This window comes from Lolium rigidum, chromosome 3 (genome assembly GCF_022539505.1).
Source record: "Lolium rigidum isolate FL_2022 chromosome 3, APGP_CSIRO_Lrig_0.1, whole genome shotgun sequence".
In the NCBI taxonomy this organism is placed as follows: domain Eukaryota; kingdom Viridiplantae; phylum Streptophyta; class Magnoliopsida; order Poales; family Poaceae; genus Lolium; species Lolium rigidum.
The window spans coordinates 371,899,158-371,912,789 of NC_061510.1; the positions used below are offsets into that span (position 1 = coordinate 371,899,158).

The following is a 13,632-nucleotide window of genomic DNA, read 5'->3' on the forward strand; positions in this document are numbered from 1 at the left end:
AAGCGACATTCTCCATCTCCCCCACATTGCTTATATGATGCTTCCGGCATCGCACTAAACCTAGACCATTGCTGACATGCTTCCTACTTCATCATGGCCCCATTCCCCTATTTCCTTTCGATGCTCAGTCTAAGGGGCAGCGGAATCACCACCAACCCCAAGTCATAGTGTGTGATGTAGCTTCCACCTGTCTGACCCTGTAGTGCTTCATTGTGGAGAGTACATGTGACGTCTCGTTACCTTTTGCATCAACTTCTCTGCTCACCTTCAGGCTCCAATAGGCACTAGGCCGCCATTAGCGACGACGAGCTCCAACATGGGTTGTCGGACCTTCCAAAATACTCCAACCGCCCCGTCCCATCTCTAGTCCAGCTAGTAATGAGGTCTTTGCTCACAAGGGATTTGTCCTATTTTATGCAATGTAGTTTTATTTTTCTATACATGGGATGATTCTGATGATGATCAATAACTTTGGCGGTACATTTTTTGCAGATGAATGTTTTGCAGGATATCATCGTTGGAGGAGTATGATGATAGTTGTTTTCAGGATGATGATGACTTAGATAATATTGCTATGGTATTTGATCGGATGGAAGAGGGTATCAGTAAGCGGCCAAATCATGAAGGTGGTAAGTCACGACATATGCAGATCCACAAGAATATGGTGGCCGATCAAAACTGTCTTGTATGTGACTACTTTGAAAAGGCTCCGTCGTAACCTCCTTCTTTGCTCGTCAGGAAATGGATCAAGATGTGCATGGAGCTCATTGTGCGCAACGATGATTACTTTAAACGAAAATGAAATGCATCTGGAGAACTTGGTTTCTGTGCTCGATAAAAGATCATGACTAAAATGGGCATCATGGCATATGGTGTAGCTAGCTATTTGGAGAAATTGATTCGAATTCAGGAAGGCACCAACATCAAGACTATGAAGAAATTTGTAGAAACATTGATCAAGGTCGTCGAAACTGAGTATCCAAGAGCACCAAATCTAGTGGATATCGTAAGACTTTTGGAAATGGCCGAAGCAAGAGGGTTCATGGGGATTCTTGGGTGTATTGACTTCATGCCCAAGAGGTCGAAGAATTGCTCTCCAAGATAAAATGAAAATTTCATTATCAAACAAATTAAATTGTTGGTCTCCGGATCTATGGATTCGGCATTTCTATCTTGGGATACCTGGCTCTCACATTGACATCAATATCTTGCAAATCTCTCATGTGATTGCAAGGATAACTATTGGGGAACCTCCACCATGCAACTTAAGGACAATGTCCATGACTACTATATGGTTTACTATCTTGCAGATGATATATATCCAACATGATCAACATTTGTCAAGACAATCCAAGAATCCAAGGTAGGAAGGGAATCCTTTTATAAAAGGATCAAGGAAACATTAAGAGACAATAAATAATGGTTGTGTCTTGGAAGCTCATTTTGCAATCGCGCGTGGACCTACTTGCTTCTAGTACCAGAAGACCTTGAGAAACATTGTTGTGTAGTCCTCCATAAATTGATCATAGAGGATAAGAGATTCCAAGAGGTAGATTATGAGTGCAAATGTTTAGGAACTACTACTATCGGGACTAAGGACAATAGATCGACTCACTTATTGAAGTCCACACAAATAGAGGACATGGTGTCACATGAAAAACTTTGTGATGACATCGTAGGCTGAAAATGGCAACTACATAGGGGAGTAGATACTTGATTTGATTCATTTAGGCCATATGCTTGTGTATGGATGATTCTTTACTTTTCACGATCTTTGCTTTTGGACGATGTTCGAGTATGATTTTTTTAATATAGAACATTTTCATACTATGTCATCCAAGTAATATAAAAGTTTGAATTACTATGTGGTCAAAACATAGTTAATATGCACGAATATAGAGATTTTCAGAGTGCACTCTAAAAGCATTATGGGATAAAATTTAGTGTATCTTATGGAATTGCTTCTCGACGTACTCTAGTCCATGTGTCCCAAAATATTCTTAGATAAAATGTAATTATGAAACAATCTATGTTTCATATCCATGCAAATTTTAAGGACCAACTCACTCACAACCATGAGACTGAAAACTATTACGACAAGCTTTGCCCGGATCCGGTGATGGAGGGGCGAGGACATCGGCGCGCCTTCGGCTCGCGTCAGTGTTTGTAGTCGTTCTAGGTGGTCGAAAGACCTACTTGTAATTTTTATTACATTTGGGTCAGTTTGTACTGCTATTGATGATTATTAATAGATCGGTGGAATTTTCGCAAAAAAAAAACTACAAGATGATGGTTCTCTACCGTTCTTGTGTATTCTTCTACCCAGCTCCTCTCTCTCATTAACGACCACCCATTTCTCTCCCTTGCCACTACATATTTCTTCCCTAGATCTCCTCCTACTACATTATTACTTCCTCTCCCTTGTCCACTTCGTTGTGCCTTCCTCTAAACCTAGGGAGATTCTTGTTACCAATTTGACACGCCATTAGCCTTGTCATAATCAATTTTCACATGGCTCAAAATTTAAGTAGATATTAGGATCCAACTTAAATTTTGAGCCATGTGAGGATTGATGGTTGGCTCAGATCAATACTCCCTTCATTCACAATTACCCCGCGTTTTAGCTTTTGTTAAAGTCAAACTTTACAAAGTTTGACTAGAAATACAGAAAAAATATTAATATTTAAAATATAAAATTTATACCATTAGAATCATCTTGAAATGTATTTTTATATTATGTAAATATGCAATCATAGATGTTGATACTTTTTGCAATATCTTGATCAAATTCTAGAAACTTTGACTTTGTTTAGAGCCAAAACGCAGGGTAAATAAAAACGGAGGGAGTACTGTCCTATATAGGGATATTGACTTTTTATATTGGTCTAGATTTTAAATGATTATAATATAAATCCCCAGCATCGGGTAAATTATGGCTCAACGATCTCAATTAGACTAAGAAGGCGTGTGGAAAGCAAAACTAACACAAGAAGAAAAATGTCAAAAGCTCATCAATAACATTTATAATAGGAACATGATGGAGGCTATCACGGTAAACACGTGGGGCCAGCGGAATATGGATTTCTGCCATGACCTTACCGTGACCATAGTTGGACCTTGAATAGAGAACAAAACACTGTCACCCTCCATGCACACCAGGCTGAAGGCTCTACATAGCAATCTACATTATCGAAGGAGAGATGATAGTGATAGAAAAAGGGGCAGTTAAGAATTAGTTGAAGAAATTAACGTTTCAGCGTAAACGTGTCAGTAGAAGACATTTTTTCAGATGGAGTTAGTCGAAGAACATGGTCCAGGCAAAGTCTCTACTCGTCATTTGCCCTTCAAACGTCTCACGGTCGTACCGTACGCATAGGTAGCATGCACGTTCTCCGGTCGTAGGCCGGGTCTAGTTCACACAGGGCACAGCCGAGCTTCATTCGTTCAACACTTCCTACTCGTTATATTGAAATTTTCCTCTTTTTGGTTCCCATTTGGAGGAATCCTTAATTTATTACCGTCCGCGTTAACTATGGTTGTCTCCAATGTGATAATATATAGTACTATATTGACGAATTACTTTCACATGGATATAATAGATTATTAGATTACACCACTATGAAATATTCTTCATGTAAAATATACTTATCTCTCAATCTATTTTCGAGTCAATATTCATATTATTTTCATTTAATTAAATTTTATGTATAAAGTCAAACTTAAAAACCAGTTGACCAAACTTTAGAGCACAATCTATTTTTGAACACAAATAGTGCTCATTCCATTCCAGGGTTCAAATTTCAAGGAAATTTCTAAAAAAATGACAATTTTGGTGGGTATTGATATTTAATTTAGCCAAAAAAAATTGGACTATTTTATGTTCAAATTCAAACTAAATTCAATTTTATTTGAGTTTTGTTTACATTTGACGAATGAACGAGAAACGTCAGAAATAATTTCTCAAAAATATGATACTTGTGATTTTTGGTGGGTATAAAAATTTATCTCTTTTAGAAAAAATCCCTACTCCATTCTAAATGATTTGAAGTTATACTTTTGTCTTAACCACTTGGGGCACCATCGTTGAAAGCCTCTAGCCTCGGGAGCCAGCAGCGCCGCGAATGAAACCACTTGGGGTATTTTTGTTGATGAATCCCTCACCGAGGTGGATCCTCCACAAGAGGAAGAGGAAGCTCGGATCAGCAAGAAGTCCGAACCTCTCTAACACGGGATAACCCATAGCAAAGCTTCTAACATTGAAGAACTCTGCAACAAGAGCAGTTCCTAGAGGTCTAGCTACTGCAAGAGATCCACCTTCCCACCGAGCCAGCACATCAAGAGGTGCAGGCTCCCTTCGGCCGCAGCTCCGCCACCAAGGAGGCGCCGAGGACGAGGTAGGAGCTTGAAATCTTTCCAATATTGAGGTCCATCCAGCTTATTTGAAGGGGCGTCGCCAAATCCACTCCCTACTCAAAGCCTTGCCTTCCACCATAGGATGCAGGCTTTGGATGCCAAACATGCGTAAAGCAAACTAATATACAAGCTAACATAACTACTACATGGCTCGCAAACCCCTCCCCCTCCAAGGGGAGAAACCCCAAAAGGGCGGCGGTGACGCTTAAACCCTAAGCGCATGAGAGCGGTGGGGAGGGGAAAGAGAGCACACGGAACCGGTCGGCTGTCCTCAACCTAGCTCCTACTCTTTTCCTCATCGGCAATTGTCGTTTATAAATCTGTCGTTCCGCAGGTATATTTGATGTTAAATATTTATTAAGAGTTTCTGCACTGGATTTTCATATAAGTTACGTCCTTAGTATATTTCCTGTGGAGGGCTGACAAAATATATTTATATCCGCAAGAGCAAAAACATTTCATTTGCTCTAGTACGTGGAACTTTCTCCGCCTCCACTGCCTAGTTGTGCAGCGTCACCTCGCCGAGAAGAGAAGAGCAGAGCAGAGCGCGTAGCCGCACGCTACTAGCCACAACAACGTGCGCTTTAGCTTGGCTCCAAGTAGTAGGATTAAAAAACAATTCCATCCAGCTTTGACCATCTCGTCTCTCCGCCCATCCTCTCACACTGTGCAAATGAAATTCATTTGACCACGTGACTCATCTCGGCCGACGGCGGTGGCTATATAGCCGCGTCCCAACATTTCCCAAACCACGGCCCCCGCAGCAGCTCAGCTCAAACCAGCCAAGAAGAAGAAGCAGAAGCAGCCAAGAGCACAAGCAGAGCCTAGCACCTGGGAAATGCAGATGGACTCCTACTACTCCTTCCAAGACGACTCCCACTTCTTCGCCGGCGCCGGTGGCATACCGGGCTCGCCGGACCTTCGCTTGGCCGACCTCATTGCGTCCCTGTCGGAGCCGCTGCCTGCGCCCGTGAGCCAGAGCGCGTTCCAGGACTACCGCGCCGCCGCCGGGGCGCGAGGAGGAGGAAGGAACGGTAACGTTAACATCCACCGGAGGATGATGAGCGTGCTGGGCAGGATGGCTCCCGGCTCCGGCGAGGACGAGGAGGAGCTGCCGCAGCAACAAGAGCAGAAGCAGCAGCACGTGGGCGCCGTCGAGAGCAGCCGCGGCTTCCGCCACATGATGCGCGAGCGCCAGCGCCGGGAGAAGCTCAGCCAGAGCTACGCCGACCTCTACGCCATGGTCTCCTCCAGGTCCAAGGTTCGTGTCTTCCTCCACCTACAAACTGGACAGCAATGTCTAAACCGCAAAGACCCAGAGCCCAATTCGGCAAGAGTCTAGCTCGGTGTCATGTCCTGACGGTGTTCGCTGGTGCCATTGTATTGCAGCAGGACAAGAACTCGATCGTGCAGTCCGCGGCGAGCTACATCCACGAGCTCAAGGTCGCCAGGGACCAGCTCCGGAGGAGGAGCGAGGACCTCAAGGCCAAGATCCTGGGCCACGACGCGCAGCAGCCCTGCGTCAAGGTCCAGTTCGAGGTCGACGAGCCTTCCTCCTCCATCGACTCCATGATCGGCGCCCTCAGGTCCCTCAAGGGCATGAATGTCAAGACCAGAGGGATCAGGTCCACGCTGGCCGGAGATCGATTGACGACGGAGATCAATGTCGAGACAACGGTGAGCTTAATTTTCTGAATTTAGTCCTACCTGCTTCTTTGACACTTGGCAGTGATGATGACTGGGAAAAGCTTTAGCTTAGAGAAGATACAGCTACCTGCTTTGTTAAGTCAACTGAAAGATTTTCGTGTTCGATTAGTACACTGCTACATCCTCTGCCTTACCTGATATATGCGCTGCATCTGCATCGTCAATAGGATAAGGAAGACGACTTTAAAATTAACCCTATAAATGATTGAGATATAATTGAACCCTTTTTCTATCTTTTGAAAGCTACAAAAGATCCAACGTTCCCTCATTATTTTCGAAATTTTCGTGTTCTGTTAGTACACTACCACATCCTGCCTCTCACTTCATTAGATTATCAGATAGGGACGGCATCATCGGGATAGGTGGATAACGATGAAGAGTTCTGTAGAAATGACTGTATATAACTAAACCTTTTTTATTTCTTTTTTTGATAGCTACAAAACATCTTTTGGGATTTTTGGTTTAACCATATGATAAAAGAAAACATAAAATTACTGTTGGGACATATTGTTATAGCTATAACTTATAATTAACTCGGCAGTCCTAAGTTTTCCTTGTGAGTTCAAAACGTAGCCGTTTCAATACAAATTAGTATGAAATTTCACTGTCGCCAAGGCAAAGTCGCCTGGACCAAGATCCTCAGGCATCCCAGCAACCATGGGCTTTTTACGCAGTAAATACTACCAAATTAAGCAAAGTCAACGCGTCTCTAAAATGAAAATACACCGTGTCAAGCTCGAATTTTAATGGTTGATCTGTCATATCGAGCCACTTGTGCACTAAACTAACCATGCTTTCCTTGTGTGTCGTGTTCACAGATAGCGGCTTCTGAAGTAGAGAGGGCCGTAGAGGAAGCTCTCCAGGAAGTCGAGAGGAAGCAGCTGCCTGCAGACAGCGATAACACGTTTCCTGGAAGCAGGAGCAGCAACTGGCCTCAATCCCATGTGCAGAACGTGTTTTAATCAGTTTATAAACACGAAGAGCACGGTCCTGGAACCCCATTTGTGCACTAATTGTTTCTCTTTTTCTGACGGAGCAAGTGAGAATCTCCACGTGCCATTTCCTTCAGAGTCTTGTTTCCTGGATCTTCCTCCTCTGGAGCAGTGGGTTTTTAAGAAAGTTCTGAAGACGCAAGTAGCTTGCCTAGTTGTGCTGACAGTGAGGTCGACTTGGATCAAATGGGTTGGAAGAATCGGAGAGCAGCAACTTGCACATTTGGCCGTGTGCTAGCTTAATGACCAGATGCAGCAACCGGTGTTGTTGTTTGGCTCTAACTGGAGCTATCAAGGGCCCAACTACACGCCAGCAGCACGAAGAAGAATGATAAGGACAATGGACAAGGGGGATGAGGGCGCGCCGTGTGGGTGCCGAGTGCTGAGGCTGTAAATTTGTAACCACCCGATTTTTCAAGCATAGTATACCAAGTTTGTTAATTGCACAAAAGGAGTATTATGCGCCTATGAAAGTTCATGAAAAGTCTACAAATCATCCGATGCCGGGTTGTTCCCGCACGCTCCCACTCATTTCTCTCTCCATGGCTCACGCTCAGGTCGCATCCTGATGTGTCGCCCCTCCCCATCAGCTGCCAATGCTGGCCTCCTTTCCTCCGGCTCCTCTCTATCGGCCACCACTAGCTCTCTGATCCCCGTCCTTCTCCTGCCGCCCCCGTAGGTTATAGCCATGGCCATGGACATGGTGTAGCTTCAAGCCAGAGAGTTGAGGCTGGAGAAGATTATAGGGTTCAGGGGAATGACTCCATGGTCGCCTGACCTAGCAGAGATGAGGCTCCGGCGAGCTTCGCGGCAAGCGAGCTTGAATCGATGAAATCGGGGTGGCCATGGATGATGATACGAAAACAAAGCAAAGTATTTCAGGGGTTTTCAGTGTCGCACATGGGTTTTGGCAGCCTGCAAACTCGTGTATGTTTTGCTGCGAAAACAAAGCAAGATGTTGCAACAGTTTTGTGCATCTAGTGCAAATGTTACTTGAATGCTACAAATGTTTTCGTGAGGTTCTACAAACGTTAGTCTCCCATGTTGCATGTGTGTTTCGAATTTTCTCGAGGATTTTGACGCGACCAACGGGAATTTGTTGCGACTAATACATGTTTGTTGCATAAGCATACATTTTTACTGCATTTTGTTGTTTTCAAAATGCTACATAGTTTTTTGTTGGATAATTAGGCACAATTTCCATGATTAATACTAGAATATTAAACATGACGACATCAACTACTAACATGTGAAACTCGAACATATTAGATGCATTAATCAACATGAACAGTAACAAGACAAACGGTACAACATCCTTCGCTAAACATCGCGATATGTCGCACGTACAGATCTGGTGGAGGTGGCGGTGAAGGTGTAGCAGAGGACGTTGCAGCAGTAACGTTGTTGACGACGGGTCGAAGTAGATGGCGTTGAAGATAACTTGGACGGAAGATGACCCGTGATGAAGAGCTTGTGCAGTCATGCAGAGCGTTTCCCAAAAACCTAATTTTGCCTCTCCCGTACAGGATCGCAAATGCAAGTAGTTCCGGAGACCTGCTCTCCTGTTTGCCGGTGCACGCCTGCGGGCGGGATGGAGTAGGCTACGATGGCGGCGCAGGCAGAGAGAGGTGTAAACCCTAACTCATGTATTGAATGTGTTTTTGGGGTAGCCGAACAAGAGATTATAGGCTTAGGAAACCCAAGGCAACGTGGACCGCACCCAAGTCGGAAGGAAGGTTTGAGTCGATTACAGATAGCCCATGGTCCGGGAGCGACCCGAACCAACTAACTGCGACACGTCCGTCTAGGACTCACTAATTGCGACGCGTCCGTCTAGGACTCACTAACTGCGAAGCGTCCATCTAGGACTCTGTTCGTTTTTCTGAGCTGCAAAAAGAAAGGAAAGTATCGGCTCGAGACTCAATCCACTCACCACGAGCGCGCGCGTGCGCACACGTCGTGACGTGACGTGTCGTGTCGTGTCGAGCGAGCAAGGAGGAAGAGGATCGCACGTGTACTACTCCTCCTCTCACTTATTTACTAGCGGTAGCATAAGCCACCTTATAAGGTGGTCTACCTTCTTCCCAACTTTTCATGTGGGACTAAACTTCTCACCTTTTGTCACTTCCTAGTGAGCTGCCACTAAATTGGGCTCAAACTCACATGGGTTGTCATAATGTGGGCTTTGAGATTTATAGGGAAATCTGAAATCTAATTTGGGCCACTTCATATGGGTCCAATATTTCAACAATCTCCCACCAGATCTCAAATTCACATTTAGAGATTTACCATTACTCGTTGCTTGTTTATATACTAGTGTTTCAGTAGAGACTGTTAAGTTGAATTTCTGCCTAAAACTTTAAGCTACATCCATCCACACTTGAACAATGGACTAAGCCTAAGTTTCACACAAAGTCATAACCAGTACATAGCTGCCAGTAGCCTATCCCGCGGGTGAAGCATATGCGTCATACTTCGTGGTCTCTTCATGAGTTTACTACAGATCACCCAAATCTCATAAATTGCGATGTTTAACAATCGGACTCATATTGGTGTGTTCTTTTAAAAATGCTCTGTAGGACAGCATCTTTGCTAAAATAGCCAACATCAACACATTAATGCTTGTTGTCAATCTATCTTACATCAATTGAGAGTCGTGCATCTTCACATAGAGCGAGTTACATAATACTCTCCTCAATTAAACCACTAGTTTGCTCTTCTCAGGTCCTAATTCACGGGATCTCCGATCACAAAGGTTGGGTTAATACTATGGTGTAACATCAACGGGTCTCAAACCCACCTCCCTCGATGCACTTTCTATCACATTACGTGATAGTATTTTTGTATAGGGATCTAGCAGGTTTTTGTATGTTTGAATATACGTAATAGTTATCACTCCAGAGTTTTGCAATTTCCTGACGACTTTAAACGTCTCCTTACGTGTCTTGATGACTTCGCGTTATCCTTAAAATTATTCACTTTGACAATTACATTTTTTTAATTTGCCACAATTCAAAAGGATTGTCGGAACAAGTTTTTCAATCACAGGCAAGTCCATCAAGAATTCACGCAACCATTCTGAATTAACAGTGGCTGTGTCTAAAGCACTAGGTTCTGCTTCCATAGTGGACCTTGTCAATATGGTTTGTTTGCAAGATCTTCATAACACTGCGCCACCTCCAAAGGTAAATACATAGCCACTAGTGGTGTAGAGATCAGCTACATCAAAGACCCAATTCGAATCACTATATCCTTGAAGCACAGCTAGGTGTCCTGAATAGTCAATCTCATAACTTATTGTACCACATAGGTAGCGCATGACCCTATCAAGTGCGTGCATGCCAATGATCAGTACCCGGGCTTAACATGAACCTACTCAACTTGCAAACAACAAAAGAGATACCAGGTCTACTCGCGCTCGCTAAGTACATGAGTGAGCCAACGATCTGAGAATATCTCAATTGATCTATGGCAATCATCCGGTTCTTGCGTAGTGTCACACTGGGATCATAAGATGTTGGAGAAGACTTGCTATCAATATAGCCGAATCGGCTCAAGATCTTCTCAGCATAATGGGATTGCGTTAAAGTAATCCCACTCTCGTTATTAATCAACTTGATGTTCAGGATCACATCAGCTTCTCCCAGATCTTTCATATCAAAGCTATCTATTTGACAAGAAAGACTTGACTTCGTTTATTACTTCCATGTTTGTACCAAAGATCAGAATATCATCCATATACAAACATAGTATAACCCCTTCGCTCCTACCACGGCGATAGTACACTCACTTGTCAGCCTCATTGATACGTCTCCGACGTATCGATAATTTCTTATGTTCTATGCCACATTATTGATGATATCTACATGTTTTATGCATACTTTATGTCATATTTATGCGTTTTCCGGAACTAACCTATTGACAAGATGCCGAAGGGCCAGTTCATGTTTTCTGCTGTTTTTGGTTTCAGAAATCCTAGTAAGGAAATATTCTCGGAATCGGACGAAATCAACGCCCGGCATCTTAGAATCCCCGGAAGCATCCAGAACACCCGAGAGTCGCCAGAGTGGACCCACAAGGGGCCCAGGAGGTAGGCCGGCGCGGCCCAGGCCCTGGCCGCGCCGCCTTATGGTGACACCGCCTCTTCGACCCTCTGATGCCGCCTCTTCGCCTATAAGAAGCCCCTAGACCTAAAACCACGGTACGGAAAAGCCACGGTACGAGAAACCTTCCAGAGCCGCCGCCATCGCGAAGCCAAGATCTGGGGGACAGGAGTCTCTGTTCCGGCACGCCGCCGGGACGGGGAAGTGCCCCCGGAAGGCTCCTCCATCGACACCACCGCCATCTTCATCAACGCTGCTTGTCTCCCATGAGGAGGGAGTAGTTCTCCATCGAGGCTCGGGGCTGTACCGGTAGCTATGTGGTTAATCTCTCTCCTATGTACTTCAATACAATGATCTCATGAGCTGCTTTACATGATTGAGATTCATATGAGTTTTGTATCACTATTCATCTATGTGCTACTCTAGTGATGTTATTAAAGTAGTTTATTCCTCCTGCACGGTGTAATGGTGACGAGTGTGTGCATCGTGTAGTACTTGGCGTAGGCTATGATTGTGATCTCCTGTAGATTATGAAGTTAACTATTGCTATGATGGTATTGATGTGATCTATGCCTCCTTTCGTAGCGTGAAGGTGACGAGTGTGCATGCTATGTTAGTACTTGGTTTGGTTATGTTGATCTGTCATGCACTCTAAGGTTATTTAAATATGAACATCGAATATTGTGGAGCTTGTTAACTCCGGCATTGAGGGTTCGTGTAATCCTACACAGTTAGTGGTGTTCATCATCCAACAAGAGGGTGTAGAGTCTAGCATCTATTTATTTATTCTGTTATGTGATCAATGTTGAGAGTGTCCACTAGTGAAATTATGATCCCTAGGCCTTGTTTCCAATACTGCTATCGCTGCTTGTTTACTGTTCTACTGCATCTGTACTATCCGCAATATTACCACCATCAACCACACGCCAGTCCTGGACAGCAAAGCACTTTTCTGGTGCCGTTGCTACTGCTTATATTTATTCATACCACTTGTATTTCACTATCTCTTCGCCGAACTAGTGCACCTATTAGGTGTGTTGGGGACACAAGAGACTTCTTGCTTTGTGGTTGCAGGGTTGCATGAGAGGGATATCTTTGACCTCTTCCTCCCTGAGATCGATAAACCTTGGGTGATCCACTTAAGGGAAACTTGCTGCTGTTCTACAAACCTCTACTCTTGGAGGCCCAACACTGTCTACAAGAATAGAAGCTCCCGTAGACATCAAGTACTTTTCTGGCGCCGTTGCCGGGGAGAAAAGGTAAAAGGCACTCATACTCCGGTTCCAGGTAACAGTACTTTTCGGGTGCCATTGTGTGTGTGCTCGAAGCTATTTCCTTTAGATTCTGCAATTGCATCTTTTTGTTTCTTGTTTACACTAGTTAGGCATAATGGACAACAATGAGCTTCTTATTCTATTTCCTGAGTTAAGACATGGATGGTTTGATCCAAAAATTAAAAAACCCATGGAACATATTAGTATGAACACTTTGAACACCATTGTTTCTAATGATATGGAAAATTCTAAGCTTGGGGAAGCTCGCTTTGATGAGCATTATCTTTTTAGTCCCCCGGGCATTGAGGAGGAAATTTTCTTTGATGATACTTTGCCTCCTATTTATGATGATTATAATGATAGTAGCCTTTTGGTGCCACCTACTATGGAGGATAAATTTGATTATGAATACAATATGCCTCCTATATTTGATGATAGCTACTTTGTTGAATTTGCTCGCACTACAATTAATAAGAATGACTATGCTTATGTGGAGAGTAATAATTTTATGCATGAGACTCATGATAAGAATGCTTTATGTGATAGTTATATTGTTGAATTTGCTCATGATGCTACTGGACATTATTATGAAAGAGGAAAATATGGTTGTAGAAATTATCATGTTACTAAAACACCTCTCTATATGCTTAAAATTTTGAAGTTGAGCTTGTCTAGTTTTCTTATGCTTATTGCATTATGCCTACATGACTTGTTTATTTACAAGATTCCTTTTCATAGGAAGCATGTTAGGCTTAAATTTGTTTTGAATTTTCCTCTTGATGCTCTCTTTTGCTTCAAATACTATTTCTTGCGAGTGCATCATTAAAACTGCTGAGCCCATCTTAATGGCTATAAAGAAAGAACTTCTTGGGAGATAACCCATGTGTTTATTTTGCTACAGTAATTTTGTTTTATATTTGAGTCTTGGAAGTTGTTACTACTGTAGCAACCTCTACTTATCTTAGTTTTGTTGCATTGTTGTGCCAAATAAAGTCTTTGATAGTAAGGTTCATACTAGATTTGGATTACTGCGCAGAAACAGATTTCTTTGCTGTCACGAATCTGGGCCAAATTCTCTGTAGGTAACTCAGAAAATTATGCCAATTTACGTGAGTGATCCTCAGATATGTACACAACTTTCAT

At 43.3% G+C, this 13,632-nt stretch overlaps 1 protein-coding gene and 1 long non-coding RNA gene across 3 annotated transcripts; both read left to right on the forward strand.

Moving 5' to 3' along the window:
* The first annotated feature begins 253 nt into the window (after positions 1-253).
* On the forward strand, positions 254-1,830 carry LOC124700542. The gene is made up of 2 exons (XR_007001766.1): positions 254-629; positions 739-1,830. It is a non-coding gene; the product is annotated as an uncharacterized LOC124700542 (long non-coding RNA).
* Positions 1,831-5,152: 3,322 nt separating this feature from the next.
* On the forward strand, positions 5,153-7,639 carry LOC124704278 (transcription factor BHLH148-like). Of its 2 annotated transcripts, none has more exons than XM_047236520.1 (3): positions 5,153-5,674; positions 5,803-6,090; positions 6,939-7,639. In XM_047236520.1, exons 1-3 carry the CDS (start codon positions 5,252-5,254, stop codon positions 7,080-7,082), a joined length of 855 nt encoding a protein of 284 aa, XP_047092476.1. In that variant the 5' UTR covers positions 5,153-5,251; the 3' UTR covers positions 7,083-7,639. The 2 variants fall into 2 exon arrangements, with proteins under 2 accessions (XP_047092476.1, XP_047092477.1); XM_047236521.1 differs by having other exon boundaries at positions 5,806-6,090.
* Positions 7,640-13,632: the final 5,993 nt, after the last annotated feature.